This window comes from Sphaerodactylus townsendi, linkage group LG15, assembly GCF_021028975.2.
Source record: "Sphaerodactylus townsendi isolate TG3544 linkage group LG15, MPM_Stown_v2.3, whole genome shotgun sequence".
Classification (NCBI taxonomy): domain Eukaryota; kingdom Metazoa; phylum Chordata; class Lepidosauria; order Squamata; family Sphaerodactylidae; genus Sphaerodactylus; species Sphaerodactylus townsendi.
In genome coordinates, this window is record NC_059439.1 from 10,410,399 (window position 1) to 10,431,519 (window position 21,121).

Here is a 21,121-nt window from a genome sequence, read left to right on the forward strand (position 1 = left end):
TTCATTAATAAAATGTTTTCAGACACTCAGAGTAGATGTTTTCTTGATAGACTCTCCAGCTTTAATCTTCCTTGCTGCTGGTACAAAGAGAACTACTCTGTAGGACGTATAAGAATCAGTATCAGACAGCAAGTATCAGAATCTCAGGCAAGATCACCTGGGGTTATCTTAATACATTTGTTCCTGGGCTCTACAAAAAGTGGACAGTCTAAAGCATAATTGAGGGAGATTTTTGACAACTGGATTCCTGCATGTACAAAGACGTCAAAATAACAGAATTTGAAAATATCACCCAGTAAGAACAGCCAATCGCATTGCTCGGAACCTGATGGATGTGAATGCCATCCTGAGGTTATGTTTACCAGATACTGTGCTCCAGAATGGTCTTTTCTGATGGTTTTAAACCATGGGGCAAATTTCAACTGGGGAATTATGGCACTGTCAAATTGCATCCTCATGGTAGACCCAGTCTCACAAGTCAGTGCCATCTCATGTCTTTCATCAAGTCATCTGGGATGATAGAGTGTGAAAGACTGCCAGATCAGTAAGTTGTGGCCTTGGGTAAGTAATAACTTGCATCGCTGTTGGGCAGGATGCTTTAAAAGTCAGCACAGCATCTCAGTCATGTGACCTCAAGGATCAAGAAACCTTTCATATGTCCCTTTTGAATCAGTTCTAGATCAGACTCTTCTGGCCTGTTTTCTGCATGGCGAGTGATGTTGTGCCCTTTCACAAATGGCTTTGTCCCTTTGCTTTTTTCTAGATCTTCAACTGCATCCGCATGCGATTTTCTGAGATCCCTATGAAGCTGGCGGGGCTGCTGCAACACCCAGATCCCATTGTCATCAACCATGTCATCAGGTGGGGCTGGCAACGCAAGGCGTGTGGGGGAGCAAATTCTTGTCTGTCTATCCTTGCGTGTGCACACAGCTTTCCTTTCCCTAGCCACCCCCTCCTCATTCTGCATTGCATGAAGGAATTGAAGCCAACATGGCCCTTATTGGTCTTCTGCAACCTCTGTGCTGGTTTGCTTGACAGAAAATATTTTGTGAAAGCCAGTTGAAAGACCTATGAGAAATAGCATCAGGGTGAGGAGATGTTCTTCCTAACTGTCTAGACAGTGGTCCAAATTTTATTTTTATGTACTTATTTATTTGTCTTCTAGGCTGCCCTTCCCCAACTGGGCTCAGGGCGGCTTACAGCAAAGAAACTGCACATCATAAACATCGTCATGCATTAAAACCCATAAGACTAACATAAAATTCCACAATACGCAAAAACCATGGCACCTTAAAACTGAGGGTAAATCAATCATAACCAATCCTCTCCCACATCAATATCTCCAGTTGTATCAGGGAATGGAAACGGGAGAAAAAATGTTGCTGTCCTCTGCTATGGGCCTGACAGTATAGCTCCATAATACAGACATTGAGAAATTGTACTAAATCCCACTGGGTCCTGATCTCACTCAACAGAGTGCTCCACTTGGCCAAGACCAGAACCAAACAAGCCCTAATTGAGGATGTGTGGACTGTTTTAGAGCCAGGGCTCACCAGCAAATGGAGAGCCAGCATGGTTAAGAGCAGTTGGATTCTAATCTAGAGAACCAGGTTTGATTCCCCACTCCTTCATCTGAGTGGCAGTGGTTTATCTGGAGAACCAGATGTGTTTCCGCACTCCTAGATTCCTGCTGGGTGATCTTGAGCTAGTCACAGTTCTTCAGAACTCTCTCAGTCCCACCTACCTCACAAGGTGTCTGTTGTAGGGAGAGGAAGGGCACAGAGTTTGTAGAATCTCCTTACAGGAGAAAGGTGGGGTATAAATCCCTTCTTATTTACTGATGGCAAAGCTCTTCGGGTGACATAGGGGGAGAGGCAGTCTTGTGGGTGCAAATGGGCATTGCTGCGCCCGCTGGTGTATTTGCCCACTTGCTTCTTCCCCAAGCATCTGTTCCCTAAAGCTAAGAGTCACTCCTGACTTTCCTCCCCTTCACTGGTGTAGGAGATGCTTCAAAAGAGCCATTCCTACTGGTCTGCAGGAAGCACTCGCATGAAACAGCTGCCTGAATTGTGGAAGCTCCCCACATTTTGTAATCGCATCCAGCCCCCCAGTAGCAGCCATTTTCTTGTGCCGCTCAATATCACTTACCAGAATTCCAAATGCCTAATGGTTCAAGGTTGAGGAGCCCTAAACTTGTAGATAACGCTACTGCTGATGTATCTAGGAAGGCCTGTCTGGCAATTGGTGCATATTTTGGTCAGATGTTTTCCTTTGTTATGTCCCACTTGAAAGGGGTACAAAATCCATTTGTTTCAGTTGGCCTTTAAAGATTTATTTTATTTGGTTTATAGCCTCCCTTCTCCACATGGGCTCATGATGGCGTATATATAGCATCAGTTGGCAACAATAAAATCAGTAAAATCCTCAACAGTATCCTGGTGCCATTATCTCCGCTAAAAGGATAACAATTAATGGAGAGTCTTCTGAATACTGTGACAGGGTGTTGTTATCGTACTGGTCCAAGGCACAGAGCAACATGATTTTAAATAATTAAAAATATATTTGGCCCATATGGTGTTGATTTGTCTAGATGCTTGTATATTTGCCAGTCATGTGTTCACTGTGGGCACCAAGCATCTCTGCTGTTCAGATTAGTCTGGCTGCTGTTTGCCTCCAAGTGGTAGTGTGCAGTAGTGGTTAGACCATGGTTCTTTGGCCAGATTGAAATTATTGCTGACCATGAAGCCTGCTGGATGACTGTGGGCCTGTCATTTTCTGTCAGCCTCATCTGAGTTGCAGGCTGGTTGTTGGGATACAATGGAAGAGGGGAGGAGGGTTTATACTACTCTGAGCTCCTTGGAGAAAGGGTGGGATAGAAATGTGCAAAATAAAGAAATTCTGTTGAAGTCGTTCAGGGCGGATAGGTAAGAATCGGTAAGCTTAATGTTTGTGGGATAGCAGTGAAGGAGCAGCTGCTAGTGAATTATATGCTGTTGGCCCTCACCCCGCCCTCCTGTCCCCCAACTCTCCAGTGTGGATCCCAATGATCAGAAGAAAACTGCTTGCTATGACATTGATGTGGAAGTGGATGATCCCTTGAAGGCCCAGATGAGCAACTTCTTGGCCTCCACCACCAACCAGCAGGAAATTGCCTCCTTGGATTCCAAGGTAGGGTCCCACCAACCCTGGAACAAGGACAAGACCCAAGCGTTGTGACCTTTCACTGTTTGGTGGATTATTTAGTGTGGATGGTGCCCCATTCAGTTAGTTTTATTGTGGCTTTGCTTGAATACACAGTTCTCCTTGACCTTTAGAGAGATAACCTGTTTGGCCATAGAGCAGAGTTCCTCAACATGGTGCCCATAGCCACCTTTCTTGGTGTCCACCAAGTGTTTTAGAAAGTGGCTGAACCCAGATGGGGATTTTGCCTTCCAGATGCTCTGATCAGCCACTAGAGACCTGATTTGCTGTACAAATTTTTAAAGAAGTTGCTGTGGCCATACAACTTGGAAAACACACAACACCTGAATTACTATTAGAGTTTTGCATGACCTCATTGTCTGGGATTTTTGTGGTTGGCTCCGCCTTTTGTGGCAACCATTTTCTGATTGTGCCCACCAAAAGTGTCCGCAGGCTCAGAAAAGTCAGGGACCCCTGCCCTAAAGTATTCATTAATCATGGCTTCTAAAGCAAACTTCTCTTGAACATGATGGTTCTGGGCTGGAGGATGGAAGTCTTCCAAATTTTGACTGGTATCAGGGTATCCAGGCATATGAGACTGGGAAATGTTACTTCCCAGGAGATCTTGCAAGCAGAAATGAAGCTACCCATCCAGCATGATATTGAGTTCTGGACTTTTGTGGTGCTGAGACCTAAATTCTTAAATTGTAATACAACTGAATAAAATAAACAACACTCATAGCAAGTTGCCCAGATTACTTTGCATGCACCACACACTCATTTTCCCCCTTGAGCTAATCTTGTATAAATTGGATGTGTGTTCATGTATTTGTTGTTAGACTGGAAAAATGGGAGGGATTTTGGTGTGTAAGAGCAGAGAACTGGTTGCCCTGTTGTGGTGAACAGAAGGTCTACCATGTTAACCCGAAAATGAGCCCTACCCTGAAAATAAGCCCTAGCTTGATTTTTCAGTATTGTTGAAGGATGCTTGATATATAAGCCCTACTCCATAAATAAGCCCTAGTTACAGATTCCCCGGCACAGCCCCCTGTTTATTTAGCAAAGGCTCATGGGTATGCTGTTTAAAAAAATTAAATTCATTTTTATTTTAAGTTTTATCCTGCGCATCCCAGAAGGGCTCAGGGCGGCAACAACCTGTCAAACCTACATTGCAGTTAAAAATCATAATTTTAAAAATGCTCACCATAACTTAAAAGATAGCCCAAAGGCAGGACCATGCCTGCTAAAAGACGACCCTTTTAAGCACACAGAGCCAGCAGGCCTGTGTGTAGCCTGGGCATCTGAGGCACTTGTGCCTGGCCTGGCAGGTGGTGCAGCCTTGTGGGGGACGTGGCCTCGCACTTCGCCCCTGGGGGGCAAAAAATAAGACATCCCCTGAAAATAAGCCCTAAATATAGCCAAAAATTAATATAAGACTCTGTCTTATTTTGGGGGAAACACGGTAGGATCAGACTCCAACTTTATAGCGTCATGATGGATTTAGACTATTCAGGATCCCAGTTAACTTTTTACATAAGAAAAAAATAAGTTTAGTTTCTAGATTTCTCGATTGTGGAGAGAAGGCAGAAAATGAGGGGGCGGTGCCTGTCTTGCACTGAAGCCAGCCAGTCCTTTCCGATATATGCCTTCCACATCTCTTGCCCCCACCCCCACCCCGCCCCGGGTCATCTTCCTGTGTTCCTGCACACACTGAATCTTGCAAGAAAGGGGGAATTGGGCAAACTCACTGCTGCAAAAAAGAAAAGAGACAAGCGTCCTTGAGTCTTGGAATGCCATTTTGTTGTACGGCTGGCCATATCTCAAAAGAGCTGGGTCAGGTTATTAAAAATTGATTATATGTGTTGGGGGTGTTCCCTGTATATCTGAAGAGATGGTTCCTGGGGTGGAACAAGGAGGTTAAAGTTGGAACACCATATAAAATCAGGTCCCCTATCATTCTTCCTATGGCTTCTCCTTCCCTGATCGATTGCAAAGGGGTAGCCTTGTTATTCTGTTGTAGAAAAATGAAACAGAAATCCCAGTGGCATCTTAAAAACTACTGGTGTTCATTAAACCATGAGCTTTTGTCAGTCACTGCCAGTTTCGGTGGTAACTCACAAAAGTTCACACTAATAAATGTCAGTTGCCTTTTAAAGTGCCATTAGGCTTTAGGAGTTTTTTTTCCTTCCCTAACCACAGGTTTTTGGCTGAAGATGTTGCTTTGCGCCTCCATGCTTTCCGTCATATCCATCTGCTTCAGAGTTTCCATCCAGTAGAAAGGCTGCTGGTTTTGTTTAGAATGACAGCTGTTTGGAGAGAGACAGGTTTTGTTTCAAAAGGAGATGAGCTGTCTTTGCTTGGCGTCTTTGGGCACAGCGGGTGTTGAAGGGCGAAGCTGTGTCTTGCCAGTGGGCAGATGAGACAAGACCAAATTGCTAGGCTTTCCTGGTAGCCTTGCCATTCCCACCCCCTTCACTCCAGTGTACCTCTTTCCCTTTCAGATTCATGAAACCATTGAGTCCATCAACCAGCTGAAGACACAGCGAGATTTCATGCTGAGTTTCAGCAACAGCCCCCAGGATTTTATCCAGGAATGGATCAGATCTCAACAGAGGGACTTGAAGGTAACTTTCAACCAAGGAACGATGCTAGGGAGAACGTGGCTGAACTGCATATGTGGAGCTGATTTGGAGATCTTTCTGCCCTGGTTTGGTGCCTCCCCCCAAAATTGGCTGAGATATTCAGTTGCCATTAGGAATAGGAATCAAAGGAATAGGCCTACCTGTGTTGTGAGTGAACTGTCCATATGTTTTTGAAAACTTAAATCAAACAGGTCTTTGGGTTTGCCATTCTTTGGGTTTGTGCAATACCTGGCAAAGTTCTTTGTATCCCACAACAAATTCCTCCCATGCTGCCACTCTGTTTCCGCTTCTACCCTGCATAAGTTTATGAACTCCTTAGCTTTGGGAGGCAGAGTGCAAAGTAAATTGATACCAATTCCCTCCACTTCCATTATTTTATTCTGATATAGACTTTTGAATAATGGGGAGAGGCAGGAGTTCCACTAACAGACATGGTGGTATCTGTGACCTTTTGCAAGGCATCTGGTGGACCAGTATTAAGATACCCATCACGGGGATAGATGGGCCTTGGCTTGATTGGATCTAGCCATGATTTGACTCTTCTGCTTTTCACCCACCATATAGTCTGTTCCTATGTAGGTTTCCGTGTCACATTTTTTGACATCAGACACCAAGAACTTTCACTTCCCCTGAGTTTATTCTTTTTCCATGCCCATTTTGCCCTAGATTATTACAGAAGTGGTTGGGAACCCTGAAGAGGAGAGACGCGCTGAGTTCTACCAGCAACCCTGGATGCAGGAGGCTGTTGGGAGACACATATTTGCCAAGGTTTGGAAAGACTGACCTGACACTGCACTAGTCAAGATTTTTCCTGGGGTTCCAGGTGGTGTGTCATTTCACCCTGACAGTCCTCCGGGAGAGGGGAGTGTGAAAGAGTTCTCTTTCAGGCATATTACCCTGGAGAAGAAGAGTTTGGATTTATATCCCCCCCCCTCTCCTGTAAGGAGACTCAAAGGGGTTTACAAACTCCTTTCCCTTCCCCTCCCCACCCACAACAAACACCCTGTGAGGTGGGTAGGGCTGAGAGAGCTCCAAAGAACTGTGACTAGCCCAAGGTCACCCAGCTGGCATGTGTTGGAGTGCACAGGCTAATCTAGTTCCCCAGATAAGCCTCCACAGCTCAAGTGGCAGAGTGGGGAATCAAACCTGGTTCTCCAGATTACAGTGCACCTGCTGTTTACCACTACGCCACTGCTGCTCTCAACTGGGAAGAAACTGGGATCCCATCTGGCTGCTGGAGGGGCTCTGTAGATTTATCTTTTCTATTGCAAGCCCCTCTCATCAAGTCCCTTTGTATTGGTTATGAGCTGCTCTCAGCCTCTGTAAGAGAGCTCTGTGACTCTTTCTTTATCCTGCCCCCAGGTTACATCTGCCCCAGTGGGAGGTGGGCACGGGTGGAATATTCTAGCTCTGTTATGGCACTGCTGTGAGAAAAGCCTTGGTCCCTGGAAGGAGGAGGGCATGCCTTACTGCTGAGTGCAGATGAGTTCGTTTGCTGCTGCCTTCTCATCTATTCCTGTAACTGCCTCGTTTCTTCCAGGTTCAGCAGCGCAGACAAGAACTGGAACAAGTGCTCGGTGTCCGTCTTACTTAGTGCTCTCGCCTCCAACTCTCCTGCACTTGTGGTACTTCGAATGGGACAGATGCTTATCTGGAATCTTCTGTCCCAACTGGGACTTGGAGGAACTCTGCTAGCTGCCTGTTGCTCTTTGAGCCTTTTTTTAAAAAGGGAGGTTGAAGGGTGGATTACTCACTAACCTTCTGGAAATATATAAGGCGTAAAGCCTCTTTTTTACAGAAGGCAGCGAGCTCCCCTCTCACCTGACCCCTGCCCTCCCTCTGTGCTTTGTCTCTGGGACACTAGGAATTTTTGTTTGTTACCTTCTACCTCTTAGCTAAGTCTCAGCAGCCTCCCTTGTATCAGAGGTGGGCTGTTGCTGCTGCTCACCTTTAACCAAAGCTTTGTCCATTCCAAACAGCCAGCCTGGCTGGCATTTAGTCTTTGCACTATCTCTCTTTTGGGGGAGCAGGTTTTCTCTTATTATAATTTTGCGGGGGGTTTTTTGTACAGAGGAAGAGTTATCAAATGTGCTGTGTTTTGTCCCCTCCAGTTTAAGACATCTGGTGTTGTGCGGAAGGGGTTTGCTCAGGCCTTTGCGTTCCTGTTTTGACAATCAGTTGCTGTTCCTTGGGGCTCCGATGTGTTTGAGTTGTTTTAGAAGGTGGGTGGGGGGGAATCAGGTTTTTCTCTGCAGCCTCACTTAGCACTGCAGGAAACATGCAAGGAGAGACAGGGGTGACAGCCTTCTTGGTCTTCTCAAGTGCCTTTGCTCCTCACCCCTCAGCACTTAACCTGGAAGATGCTGTTTGTGGTCCTCACCTTGAGATGTACAGCTGGCCAAGTGGGCATGGGTGGAATGTTCTCGTTACGAGTGAAAATGTTTTGATCAATTTCTATGTTGAATGTTTTCTAATAAAAAAAACCACTCTCAATCAACAGTTTGTGTTGCGTTTAGTGGCTTTGTTTAGGAACAAGGGAGCAAAGGATTGGTTCCAAAGCTGAACTACCACTTGAAGAAGATTTGGATTAGTATCCCCCCTTTCTCACCTGTCTCTTCAAAGGGGTTTACAAACTCCTTTCCCTTTCCCTCTCACAACAAACACCCTGTGAGGTGGGTGGGGCTGAGAGAGTTCTGAAGGACTGTGACTAGTCCAAGGTCACCCAGCTGGCATGTGTTGGGAGTGCACAAGCTAATCTAGTTCATCAAATAAGCTTCCGCAGCTCAAGCGGCAGAGAGGGGAATCCAACCCGGTTCGCCAGATTAGAGTGCACCTGCTCTTAACCACTACACCACACTGGATTGAAAGCATTTATATTAAGTAACAGACAACTATCCTCAACTGAAACAACGGAGGTGTGACTTTAGTTCAGTTGCCTGTAGGTTTTACATCTAGCAACAGTTGGCAAGAGAAAGAATGTGAAAGGGGCTCTCTTCCTGCCCCACTCACTAGAACATCATTGCTTAGTTCTCTCCCCTCAAGTCTGTAACAGGAATTGTGCCCTAGAATTGATTCTCCACCTCCACCAGACCATTATATATAATTTTAAATTTAAAAAATATATAAATAAATTAATTAATTAATGGCAGTTATCCCACCTGTGGAGGGACAATCCTTCCCATCTGGACATTGTGACAGAAAAAGGCAATTGATAGCCCTGCCTAACTTTCATGGGGTTATAGAGACTTGAAAGGGCTTTTCCCTACCTGGCTGCTGAGGCCAGCTCAACCCATGAGCTTGGGCCTAAACCTGCTCTGTCAAGAAGACATTTTGCAATCCATTCTGAAGAAATAAAGGTATGTGTGAGTTCTTATGAGATGTTCCTGTTCGCTCCCCTTCATTTTCTGAAACCCTCAGAAGTGTTAACACTCAATTTTATTATCGGAAAAAGGAAATTGGGATGAGGAACTAACAGAATTAACAGAGAAAACTTGCCCTCAGTCTAAGAACACAGATGAACTTTTACTTCCAGAGTTTCTTAATGGACATATTCTTCTCACTGTCCTTTTGCATCACCTGTAGAAGAAGAAAATACTGTCACTGAAACAGAAGAAAGGGAGGGAAAATGCCTGCTTGAATATTGAGCTACTTGAATATCATGTGCTGCTTTGTAGCTCTGAAAGCTGGCCTCTGCCACTTGATCCACTGAAACTTTAAGACAAGTTTCACAGAAGACTGAAAGCTGCCCTGTGCCGTTTTTGCCGTCTAATCATAACTGACTTACGGCAGCCCTGCAGGGTTTTCAAGGCAAGAGATGTTCAGAGACGATTTACTGTTGTCTGCCTCCATGTGAAATGAGAGCTCTGAGAGAACTGTGACTGGCCCAAGCTCACTCAGCAGGCTTCATATAGCAGAGTGGGGACTCGAACCAGGTTCTTTATTATAGGTAGCTGTTCTTGCCATACTGGTTCAAAGAACTACCTATAGCAGCAGTAAGCATACCCCACTTCTTACATATGCTTGTGGCTGGGTCTATGCCAGATTTCCCATTAGAAGCAGTGACTTCCTCTAGTTTCTAGATTACATTAGTTTTTCCTCCTCCCTTCCCGACCAGGAACAGGTATCCCCTCACATGCCCACATGCCGACTGTACCTTTGCTACTGCCATCTCAAAGTCTTCTTGCGTAACGTGTACCCTCCTTTCCCTCAGGGCGTACATCCCGGCTTCCGTGCACACGCCCTGCAACACATTTTGTAAGAAACCCACTTGAGGCATCCTACAGCCACCCAAAGACCACGCAGCCCTCTGCTGCTAAAGTCTGAATCACAGAAAGCACCGCTCCCAGGATTTCTGGTTGGCCGTGACCAGAAAGGTAGTCATGAGAAGAGCTGTACTGCCCCTACTGGGATCCCTCTAGCCTTCTCACCTTGACCTCGGCACCAGAAGCCCCGGGCATCAGCTCTGCTATCTTCCGCAAATTGATCCCCCGGGTCAGGTTCATCTTGCGAGAGTGAATCTTCAAGATGTCCAGGCGGGCCTATGGGAGGGGAAGAGTGGGGCATGATGCACAGATGCCAAGAATACAACAGGAAGGGACCACTGCCTCCCACCAGCTCTCCCATCACCTCTTCGTTTGGGGGAGGGAACTCAATTTTTCTGTCAATGCGGCCAGGGCGAAGCAGAGCGGAATCCAGGATGTCTATCCGGTTAGTGGCCATGATCACCTGCACAGGACAGACTGTTTTACTCGATGCTACTAGAGATGGTTATTCTCCCTTCCCCCCACACCATCCACTGGTCATCTTTTTCTCTCTCCTGGCACCATCCTCTCCCCTTTTTCCCTGGTGCTGATAATGGCCAGGACCCCAATTTCACAAAAAGATACAGGCGTATCCTCTTCCCCTGCTCCTTGCAACAAAATCCAGAATGCCAAGAAGAGTTAAAATCTGCATCCCCTACAAAATTATGCAAACTAGGTTACTTTGCAAAACTTCTGCTCTTCTCAGTATACCTTGATGTTCTTGGTAGCTTCAAAACCGTCCAACTGGTTCAGCAGCTCCAGCATAGTACGCTGCACCTCGCTGTCCCCGCCTGAGCCGCCCTCCAAGCGAGAAGAGCCAATGGAATCAATTTCGTCCATGAAAATGATGGAAGGAGCATGCTCCCGGGCCATGACAAAGAGCTCTCGCACCATTCGGGCACCTGCCAGTGAAACAGCAATGACTGAAACGGAAGGCGCTTTTCCCTCCCATTCCATCCAGCCTGACAGGTTCAGAATCATGTTTCTCTCAGATAATCTGAAGGTCTTATCAGTTTCTCACCAGCATGGCCACAATTAACATGCTGACAGAGGCTGATGGGAATTGTAGTTCCTGAACATCTGGAGAGCCGCAGGTTCCCTACCCCTGCTCTAGTTCAAATTCTGCTAGCTGGCCCCAAACTTCAATTTACAGTTAAAAGATGGTTGGTGGCCGATCTCCGTTCTTCCTGAAATTATAACTGACATGAAGGTTGGAGAGATCCATTTCCCAGGAAGAAAATGGCAAGCTCCCTGCTCTCCCCAAGCTCCGCTCCCAAATTTCCCAAACCAGAGTGGGGCAATCTTAAACACAGGAGTAGCTGTGGCATAGTGATTAAGAGCAGGTGCATTCTAATCTGGAGAAAGCGGGGTTTGATTCCCCGCTCTTCTGCCTGAGCTGTGGAGGCTTATCTGGGGAATTCAGATTAGCCTGTGCACTCCCACACATGTCAGCTGAGTGACCTTGGGCTAGTCACAGTTCTTCTGAGCTCTCTCAGCCCCACCTACCTCACAGGGTGTTTGTTGTGAGGGGGGAAGGGAAAGGAGTTTGTAAGCCCCTTTGAGTCTCCTACAGAGAGAAATGGGGGTTATAAATCCAAACTCTTCTTCTTCTTCAAGACAGCCTGTGAAGGGTTAGGGGAGCAGTTAGCTTTTTGAGAGGTCTTCTCTCCTGCCCCCTTCCCCACTCACCCTCCCCAATAAACTTCTGCACAAGCTCGGAGCCGGAGACGCGGATGAAGGTGCAGTCGGTGTGATGTGCCACAGCTCGAGCCAATAAAGTCTTCCCGGTCCCAGGGGGTCCGTAGAGCAGCACACCCTGCAAAAAAACAGCAGCCCAAGGTTAATGAGAGGCAGCGAGGAAGACTTCAGGGAAGTCTTATCACATTTCTGCAGGACCTATAAGATGAAGCTGCTTCACCAGGCTGACAATTGTAACAGTATTCCGTCATAACTGGCTGCCCTTTCCCTTCTTCCCTCATTTCCCTGAAAGAGCAGCAGTGGCATAGTGGTTAAGAGCAGGTGCACTCTAATCTGGAGAACCAGGTTTGATTCCCTGCTCTGCCACTCGAGCTGTGGAGGCTTATCTGGGGAACTAGATTAGCCCATGCACTCCAACACGTGCCAACTGAGTGACCTTGGAGCTCTCTCAGCCCCACCTACCTCACAGGGTGTTTTTTGAGGGGGGTGAGGGTGGGGGGGAAAGGAGATTGTAAGCCCCTTTGAGAAAGGGGGGATATAAATCCTCCTCTTCTTTTCTTTTTCTTTCCCTTCCCTTCTCTTTTCCCCTCTCCTTTTTAATTCATCTCCGCTCAATTTAGCAGGGGATTAATTTCATGGCACCTTTGTAATATACTGATAACAAAATTTTAATTCTAATGTTCTAAATGAATATGTTCACTTTGCACCTTTACATTGGGAGTGCTGTGTTTGCCCGTAGTGAGGGCATGACAGGTTCCCTGTTGCTGATCACGATTTTTCTCTGTTACACCGATTTTTGGTTTGATTGATTGTGGAAGGTAAGAAGGAGCCAGTGTTTTGAATCCCCCCCCCCCCTCAAACTCATTCACACTTGCCTTGGGCTGAGCAATCCCCAGGGCCTCAAAAAGCTCTGGATGTTTGACAGGCAGCTCGATCACTTCCTTGATCTCTTTGATCTGCTTGTCGAGGCCGCCAATCATCTCATAGGTAGAGTCGGGCACCTTCTCTACCATCATTAGCGAAACCAGGGGGTCCACCTTGTTTGGCAGGATCTTATGAAGAGTGTAGCTGTCATTCCTCAGAGCCACGCGGCAATTGGGGGTCACCTGGACAGTGAGGAAAGAAAGCAAATGATAAATCACCCCTAGGCACCAAGGAAATACCCATATGTAGGACCAGTGGGTCTACGAAAGTGCACAACACCCTCCCAGCTCAAGAAGGCCAGAACTGCCTGTAATACTCACATCATTGATATCTATGTTCTTATCCACGTCGACCACAAACTTGCCTTCTGGGTGGACCTGGAATGGAGGAAGGCCAGAGACCAGAATGAGAACAGAATGATCACATCCTCAAAGCAAATGCAATAAGTGCTAGAAATCATTGGGAAGTGCACCTCACCATTACATACATCCCTTCATCACTTCTGCCTCCAAACTTACATATAATACTCCTAGCTTATATTTTAAAACACCCTGAAAGCACCATTTCTTAACAAAAGAAGAAGAGTTGGATTTATATCCCCCCATTCTCTCCTGTAAGAAGGCTCAAAGGGGCTTACAGATTCCTTTCCCTCCCCCCCCTCACAACAAACACCCTGTGAGGTAGGTGACGCTGAGAGAGCTTGGAAGAACTGTGATTAACCCAAGGTCACCCAGCTGGAATGTGTTGGAGTGCACAAGCTAAACTAGTTCACCAGATAAGCCTCCACAGCTCAAGTGGCAGAGTGGGGAATCAAACCCGGTTCTCCAGATTAGAGTGCACCTGCCAGTGATGTAGGTATAGATTTTTATGGGGCGGGGCCACACCACCACCGGCTCCTGGGGGCGTGGCTACGCCTCCCAAAGCCCCACCCCTGGTCTCAGTGCTTATAAAAGCAGCTCTCCAAGCCCAGGGATGGCAGAGGTGTAGCTAGGGAAAATGGATCCCGGTTCAAAATCTGAGTTTTGCGCCCCCCTTCCCCACCCGGGTGGCCACTGTGATGCTGGAATCCACCCCCAAACAGCATCACTTTCAATGGTGTTTAAACTAGAGAGCCCAGATTTTCCTTTTAAATCCACTTTAAAGGGAGAATCTGGGGTCCCCAGTTAAAACAATATTGAAAGTGATGCTATTTTGGGGTGGATTATCTCCCACCCTCAAACAGCATCACTTTCAATGTTTAAACTGGGGACCTCAGATTCTCCCTTTAAATCCATTTCAAAGGGGGTGGATTTAAAAGAAGAATCTGGGGAATTTTGGGTGGTGCCTGCTGTCAGGGGTGCAATTGTTAAGCTAACGGCACCAAACTATCAGGGTATCTTTAGGAGACTCTCCTGATGATAACACCCATGTTTGGTGAAGTTTGGTTCAGGGGGTCCAAAGTTATGGACCATCAAAGTGTAATCCCCATCTTCTATTAGCTCCCATTGGAAACAGTGGGGGATGGGGGCACCCCCCTTAGGAGTCCATAACTTTGGACCCCCTGAACCAAACCTGGGTGGTATCATCAGGAGAACCTCCCAACAAACTTCAGAAATTTTGGTGCTGCTAGCCCCCTGTAAGCCAAAAATTGAAAAAACACTAAAAAAATAATGGGGGACAGAGCTTCAGGCATGCAATGTGGGGGGGGGGTTTGAACCTGGGAAACCCCCCCCCCTTACCTACATCCTTGGCACCTGCTCTTAACCACATCACGCTAGCTCCTACTGATAGCACCTACTGATAGCAACAGAAACTCTGTGTGATTGGGTGGCACAAAAATTACAAAACCTGGAGGAAGACCTTACCTTAACAAGCACTTTCTTCTTGTCCATAGCCCTTACTACCTCACCCACATAGGAACCCTGTTCCTGTAGAAGTTGTAGCTCTTCACGCAGCAGACGAACTGGGCAAGTGGGAAAAGACAAGACTGTCAACCTCAGATAGGAATTCCGCAGACTCACCAGCCAGGACATGTGCTTGCTTCTTCACTCAACTGTGCAATTTGCAGCTTGTTGAGGTATTCATAAGCACAAGTGCAAACAGCTTTAAAAGGGAATTAGAAAGATTAACGGAGGAACAGTCCATTAGTGGCTACTAACCATTATGAGTTAAGAGAACCTCCATAATCAAGGCAGTAAACCTCTGAATGCAAGTGCGAGGAGGCACAGCCTTGGCTTCCTCCACAATATGTTCAGTGGCCCTCAGGAGCAACTGGTTGGCCACAGTATGAAACAGGATGATGGATTAGATAGACCACTGGCCCAAGCCAGGAGGGTTCATCTCATATACTCTTCCCTTCCACAGTCACACCTCAAACACTTGCCCAGCTCATGGGGAATTTATGCACACTGAACCACTCCCCAACTTTGTTTCCTGCTAGCCATCCACACAGGCTGCCGCCTTGCAGCTTACCTTTGGCATTCAGTTCGTTCCGCTGGGCTTGCAGCCTCCTAAGGTTCTGGCTTTTCTCGTTGACTATCAGCTGGGAAGAGGAAAGCAGAGAAATCATGCCTCATCTATAATGATTAGGACTAGTGAACTAGATAACCATTGATGATGAAACCACCGCCAGTCCTACTGCGACTATCATCGACACACATACAACAACACTCCTGTGTTGAGCTACATCATTTACTTAGTGAAGTGAAAAAGTGATAAGGGTACCTCAATAATCTAGAACAGTATAAACATACAAAACCTTCCACCATACAAAAAGTACAGAAAACATGTATGAATCAAACAATTCCCTTAATAATAGTCTTGACTGCAATGATAGGGAATTAGAGTAATACTGTACTTCTTTCAAAGAAGTACAGCATTACTCTAATTCCCTATCATTGCAGCCAAGACTGTATGGTGGAAGGTTTGTAAGTTTATACTGTTCTGTAATGTTTATACTGTAAATTATGCCTCATTCCCAAACTGCAGGGCTATCTAATGGTGAATGGAAAGCTGCACCCATTCCCTTCCAGGAACAGCATCATAAGGAAGGGAAAGGCCAGCTGGGCTGCAGCCCCGTCAGAAAATGGGTAGCTCTAGACCAGTGATGGCGAACGTATGGCACGAGTGCCACAGGTGGCACTCAGAGCCTTCTCTGTGGGCACACACGCACAGAGTTCATCATGTGGGGGTGGGTGGAAAATCACCCCCCCACACACACACACACACACATCTAGGCTGGCCAGGGCCGCTGGGCACAACACCCTGCAGCGAGCAGGAAGGACTCGGCTGGCAGGCCTGGTGCCTGTGCTCTGGGTGGCTGATTCCCGAGGGGGTGCAGAGGAGGTAGAGATGATAGAGAGGTGCAGAGCGGTACACATGGGACTTGCTGGAGGCTAGAGTAGGCTGGCCCTGAGTGAGTGGGATGGAGGCACTGGAGCACTGCAGGACAAAGTGGCGGGTGTACGCAGGACTAAAACCTCAATATTCAGGTTAAATTGCCATATTGGCACTTTGCGATAAATAAGTGGGTTTTGGGTTGCAATTTGGGCACTCGGTCTCGAAAAGGTTCACCATCACTGCTCTAGACAGACTGTTCCCCCCCCCCCGCCAAAAATAACCCAGTTGTCACATGACTAGAGGCAGGAAGGAGATCTTAACGGCCCCTGCCAGAGATAGTGTGGAAGCTCCCAGCCACAAAAAGATCAACATGGCCTGTTAATAACTAATCATAATGACCTCCCCGCCTCCGTTTTCTTTGTTTTTTAGGGTGAACACATTCTTAAGTCTGGTGGACAAGTTTCGAAAACAGCCTCTCTGAATAGGTGTCAGACCCACAACCATCAAGAACATGTCTGGGGCACTGTAGGCCTAACAGCAAGCAACTGAAGAACGACAAAAGCTACCAAGCTAGAGCTTGCTTGTGCAGACCCTACAGGTTGTTTTTTTTAATCTCAAGATTAGCCATTTTGAATCCATTCAACTGTTTCCCAGGAGAGAATGACAATTACACGGTCAGGCCTGCAGGGGAAAAACGAGATCACAGCAATCCCTCCCTACCCATCCCCACTCCAAAACAGTAGGACCATTTTACCTGTAGCTCCTCAATCTTGGACAGGTAATACTGGCGCAACCCAGTCCCACCCTTGCCCTCGTCCAGCTCCATCTGTTCAGAAGATTCAGAGAAGGAAGGAGAGACAAAGAAAAACGTGGTCAGCTCAAACCTGGTGAGACTGAAATGTTCTTTTTCAGTTTTCTCCCACTGTGTGAGTCATGTGTTTGTTTTTTAACCCAAGCGATCTTGTCGAATCGTCAAGACTTACAGTGCAACAACTGCCAGAGCGACTCCAGATGAAGTCCAATAACTCTGGGTAGGACGGCACTGTTAATGCAGCATAACCCTCCATATGGTAAGGTCCCCCACCATAAATGCTTAGACTTTGTGGCTTCTGTGACAAACTGTCTAGAACTGTCCCCTATGGTTAGAGCGCCCCATCTTTCTTGAGCCATGGGAAGAGAGACCAACTTGGGAAGAGAGACCAAGCCCCCTGTCAAGAAGACTGCTTGAAATGGAACGAATTACTCTTCCTCCATCTCTGATCTCACTGGTGACCAGCAGTGTTGTGTAGTGGCTAGCATGTCAAACTAGGATCTGGGCGACCCATGTCCAAATTCCCACTCCGCCATGGAAGCTTGCTGGGGGTCATTGGGTCAGTTATCCACTCTGAGCCTACAGGCTCCTACATGGCATTTCCCCTTATTCTGAGATAGTGGTCCATATTTTTGGGGTGATGTTGGGGAGAACTTGATTTTAGTACACTGACTTGATGTGCTACACATGATGGCCAATTTTTAAAAAAAATTCTGGTATACTCATCAGACGTAATGTTTTGCCCATATGTTTTCAATTATAAAGTCATTTGTACTTCTAGGTCACGACAAACAGGTTTCTGATAGAACACAAGCTGGGCATGGTCTGAATTAGTTACTGGTAATTTGCCCTGCGCAAGGGTTGAAATATCCTTGCAAATTATTCATGAACATCAGATATAGATTTTAGAGCCCTGACCTGGACAGCCCCAAGCGAGCCTGATCTCAGAAGCTAAGCAGGGTTAACCTATTTGGATGGATGACGTCCAAAGAACACCATGGTGGTGATGTGGAGGCAGGCATTGGAAAACCACCTCTGAATGTCTCTTGCCTTGAAAACCCTACAGAGTTGTATTACCGTATATACTCAAGTATAAGCTGACCCAAATATAAGCTGAGGCACCTAATTTTATCACAAAAAATTGGGAAACTTATTGACTCAAGTATAAGCCTTCGAACTTGACTCAGTAGCAGCTAAAAACAGAAGATTTGGGAGCAAGCTAAGATAGAGTTACTTAACAGAGTTTGCATTAGGGATGAGCAGCTTTCCAGCACTCTAGGAACACAAATGAACCACTGCTTTCCTTCAATTGTAGAATAATTCTGGGATTCATAGCCCTGCCAGCCTAAACTTTGCTCCAAAGAAAGTCTTTGTCTTCAGGAACATCAGTATTTGGCAGTAAACTACTGTATGAAGAATTGTATTAATCTAGAATGCAACACACCAATAACTCTTAGGAGAGAAATGCCTCCATTTCTTTTAACCTAGTTGTAATGCTATGCAGGCAGACCTTACAGCTTGTTTTTACGGCTCTCTGGTGAGTTAGAAAAAAAGTAGCAACATACTTACCGGATCCCCACAGCAGCCCCAGCTCCGGCCGCCATCTTGGAATTACCGTATATACTCGAGTATAAGCTGAGGGGGCTTTTTCAACATTAAAAATGTGCTGAAAAAGTCAGCTTATACACGAGAATATATGGTAAGTCACTGTGACACGACAGCAAAAAAAAATTTCTTTAGTAGAATTGCCAGACAGTGGGGGATGGTGTTACCACATCCAAGTTAGGAAACTCCTGGAGATTTGGGGATGGAGCCTGGGGAGGACGGGAGCACAGTGCCCTACAGTGGAGTATAGTGCCCTACAGTCCACCCTCCAACCTCTTGTTGGTTGTAATATGTATTTACAAGTTTATTCAATACTTTTGTTGATATTTTAATGTTCTATATTGTTTTTTATGTTTTATATTGCTGTTAATGTGGTGTGAGCTGCCCTGAGCCCAAAAGGATAAAGGCAGCATAATAAATCCAATAAGTTAGGGCTGTTAGACAGAGGAATAGTCTGCCTCGAAGTGTGGTGGAGTCTCCTTCTTTGGAGGTTTTTTAACAGAGGCTGGATAGCCACCTGTCAGGAGTGCTTTGATTGTGTCTTCCTTCATGGCAGGAGGTTGAATTTGATTCCAATCCAATGATTCTATGATCCAATCCAATGATCTATTCTCTCTAGGGGAACTGATCTTCGTAGTCTGGATATCAGCTGTAATTCCATGGGATACCCAGGTGCCACTTGTTGGCTGGCATCGCTAAATCTCAGTGGAAGTCTTGATTCAGTATTACAAAGATATTCATACTCAGCTGACCACTGATGAAAACGCTTACGTTAAAATGTGCGGTCTCCCATTCTGAAGCTTATAAATTTATTTACTGATGTAGGTATAATACTATATTGTTGGTTCTACTTACTAACTTTATTTTATTTATTAGATTTTTGAATTGCCACTCACTCAACAGGTCTTATGGCAACTTACAACATCAAGACAGTGTAAATGAGTTAAAAATATTGTTTGAGATGTAATTGTCTTTAACTAGTAGATTTGTTTGCCTATTTATATCTCATGTTTATAGCACTAAAATGCTTTTTATTCTGTAGCCTTACACGGAGACAAGCCACAGTTCTATCAAGATTAGTCTACTCTGATTGGCAATGGCTCTCCAGAGTCTCAAGTTGAATTCTTTCACTTTATTTATTTTTATTTATATATATCTCGCTATATCCAGACTGAGACTGTGGAACAGTCTCCCCACTGAGGTGTTCCAAGCATCTTCTTTATGTGCTTTCAGAAGATTGGTAAAATACACCTATTTTCCCTGGACTTTGTCTGAATGGTTTTTTTTTTGTAATTTTATAATCTTTGACCGATTTATTGTTTATGTGTTTAAATGTTTTAGCTGTATCTGATTTTATGATTTATGAGTTTTATGTTGTAATATGCCCTGAGACTTTTGGGGAAAAGGCAAGACAAAAATACATATAAATAAATACTGGGCACTTTTAACTGGAGTTGCTGGAGACTGAACCTGGGTCCTTCTCCATCAAGCCCGGAGCCAGTGTGGTGTGCACTCTAATCTGGAGAACTGGGTTTGATTTTCCACTCCACAACATGAGCAGCAGACTCTAATCTAGTGAACTGTTTTTGTTTTCCCACTCCTCCACATGAAGCCTGGTGGGTGACCTTCAGCCAATCACAGACTCTCTCAACCCCATCTTCCTCATAAGGTGTCTGTTGTGGGGAGAGGAAAGAAAGGGGTTTTAAAAGCCACTTTGAGTCTCCTTACAGAAAAGCGGGTATCAATCCAAAAAAAATCTCTTCAAGGCAGATTCTCCAATTAAACCCCTAATCAGACCACGAACTTTCCTTTTGCTCCAAATTAAAAAGAAACAGGTTTAAATGTCACCCCTCCCATTCCCCTCTCCCATCCCCATAACTGCCTCTCCCCTTTGCTCCCCATCTTTACTGGGGGGTTCCGCAGTGAGTCAGCAATACGAGCCAGTTTCCTACCTGTTCCAGCCCTTCGGTCGCCATCTTGCTCCTCACCGGTGTAGCCGGTGCGCACGCGCACACGAAAGCCGGAAACTGCAGGCGTTTCCCGTTCCTCCTTCTTGCCCTTAACCAATATGGCCACCTTTACTTCTTAAGCAAGAAGTCTATTGTGAAACAATCATAGAGACATTTTAGAAAAGGGAGGGGGTTACAATTTCAATGAACTTCTATATACTTCTTGATTGCTATCTTTAGACTCCTTTATCAGGCATAACTTTTGCTAATTCAAATCATTTTTAAAAATTCTATTGCTACGTTTCTGTCTGTATTTAATCTGAAGGCAATGTTGTATACGCCTCTTAAAGTAGGAAGAAAGCATTTAAATAGCCTTATTAAACAAGCCACAAAGGATAGGTGAACCAAAATCTGTGTTAACAGAAATTCAGAAACCTAAATGTTTTATAGTACGACACTCTGCTGAATTAAACCCTTATAAGTCCAAGTCAAAAGGTGTGACTTTGCTTAGGCCCTTTCCTCACATGCAGAATAATGCACTTTCAATCCACTTTCAAAATTGTTTGCAAGTGGATTTTGCTATTCCGCACAGTAAAATCCATCTGCAAAGTGCACTGAAAGTGGATTGAAAGTGCATTATTCTGCATGTACAGAAGGGGCCTTAGAGTTACACTGTAAATCCATCAGGTCCTG

At 45.7% G+C, this 21,121-nt stretch overlaps 2 protein-coding genes across 2 annotated transcripts in view; one reads left to right on the forward strand and one right to left on the reverse strand.

Moving 5' to 3' along the window:
• Nucleotides 1–8,321, forward strand: part of SMARCD2 (SWI/SNF related, matrix associated, actin dependent regulator of chromatin, subfamily d, member 2) — a 35,907-nt gene extending 27,586 nt beyond the window's left edge. Inside the window, exons 9-13 of the mRNA XM_048517388.1 lie at nt 764–861; nt 3,033–3,168; nt 5,682–5,804; nt 6,489–6,590; nt 7,363–8,321. Of these exons, the coding sequence (XP_048373345.1) occupies nt 764–861; nt 3,033–3,168; nt 5,682–5,804; nt 6,489–6,590; nt 7,363–7,416 (513 nt within the window). The 3' untranslated portion in view covers nt 7,417–8,321. The remainder of the gene's footprint in view (nt 1–763; nt 862–3,032; nt 3,169–5,681; nt 5,805–6,488; nt 6,591–7,362) is intronic.
• A 918-nt stretch (nt 8,322–9,239) lies between these two features.
• On the reverse strand, nt 9,240–20,535 carry PSMC5 (proteasome 26S subunit, ATPase 5). The gene is made up of 12 exons (XM_048518051.1): nt 20,432–20,535; nt 16,818–16,889; nt 15,197–15,266; nt 14,590–14,687; nt 13,066–13,122; nt 12,697–12,927; nt 11,813–11,939; nt 10,835–11,025; nt 10,449–10,547; nt 10,250–10,360; nt 9,976–10,062; nt 9,240–9,398 (listed from the first exon to the last, which is right to left on the reverse strand). Exons 1-12 carry the CDS (start codon nt 20,453–20,455, stop codon nt 9,345–9,347), a joined length of 1,221 nt encoding a protein of 406 aa, XP_048374008.1. The 5' UTR covers nt 20,456–20,535; the 3' UTR covers nt 9,240–9,344.
• Between the last annotated feature and the right edge of the window lie 586 nt (nt 20,536–21,121).

Coding starts and splice junctions, on each gene's coding strand:
- PSMC5 (XM_048518051.1), bottom strand. CDS start 20,455: ATGGCGACCGAAGGGCTGGAACAG. Junction 11,940..12,696: donor TGGGGATTGCTCAGCCCAAG/GCAAGTGTGAAT, acceptor GTTTTTTTGCAG/GGTGTGCTGCTCTACGGACC. Junction 10,063..10,249: donor CTTCTGGTGCCGAGGTCAAG/GTGAGAAGGCTA, acceptor AATGTGTTGCAG/GGCGTGTGCACGGAAGCCGG.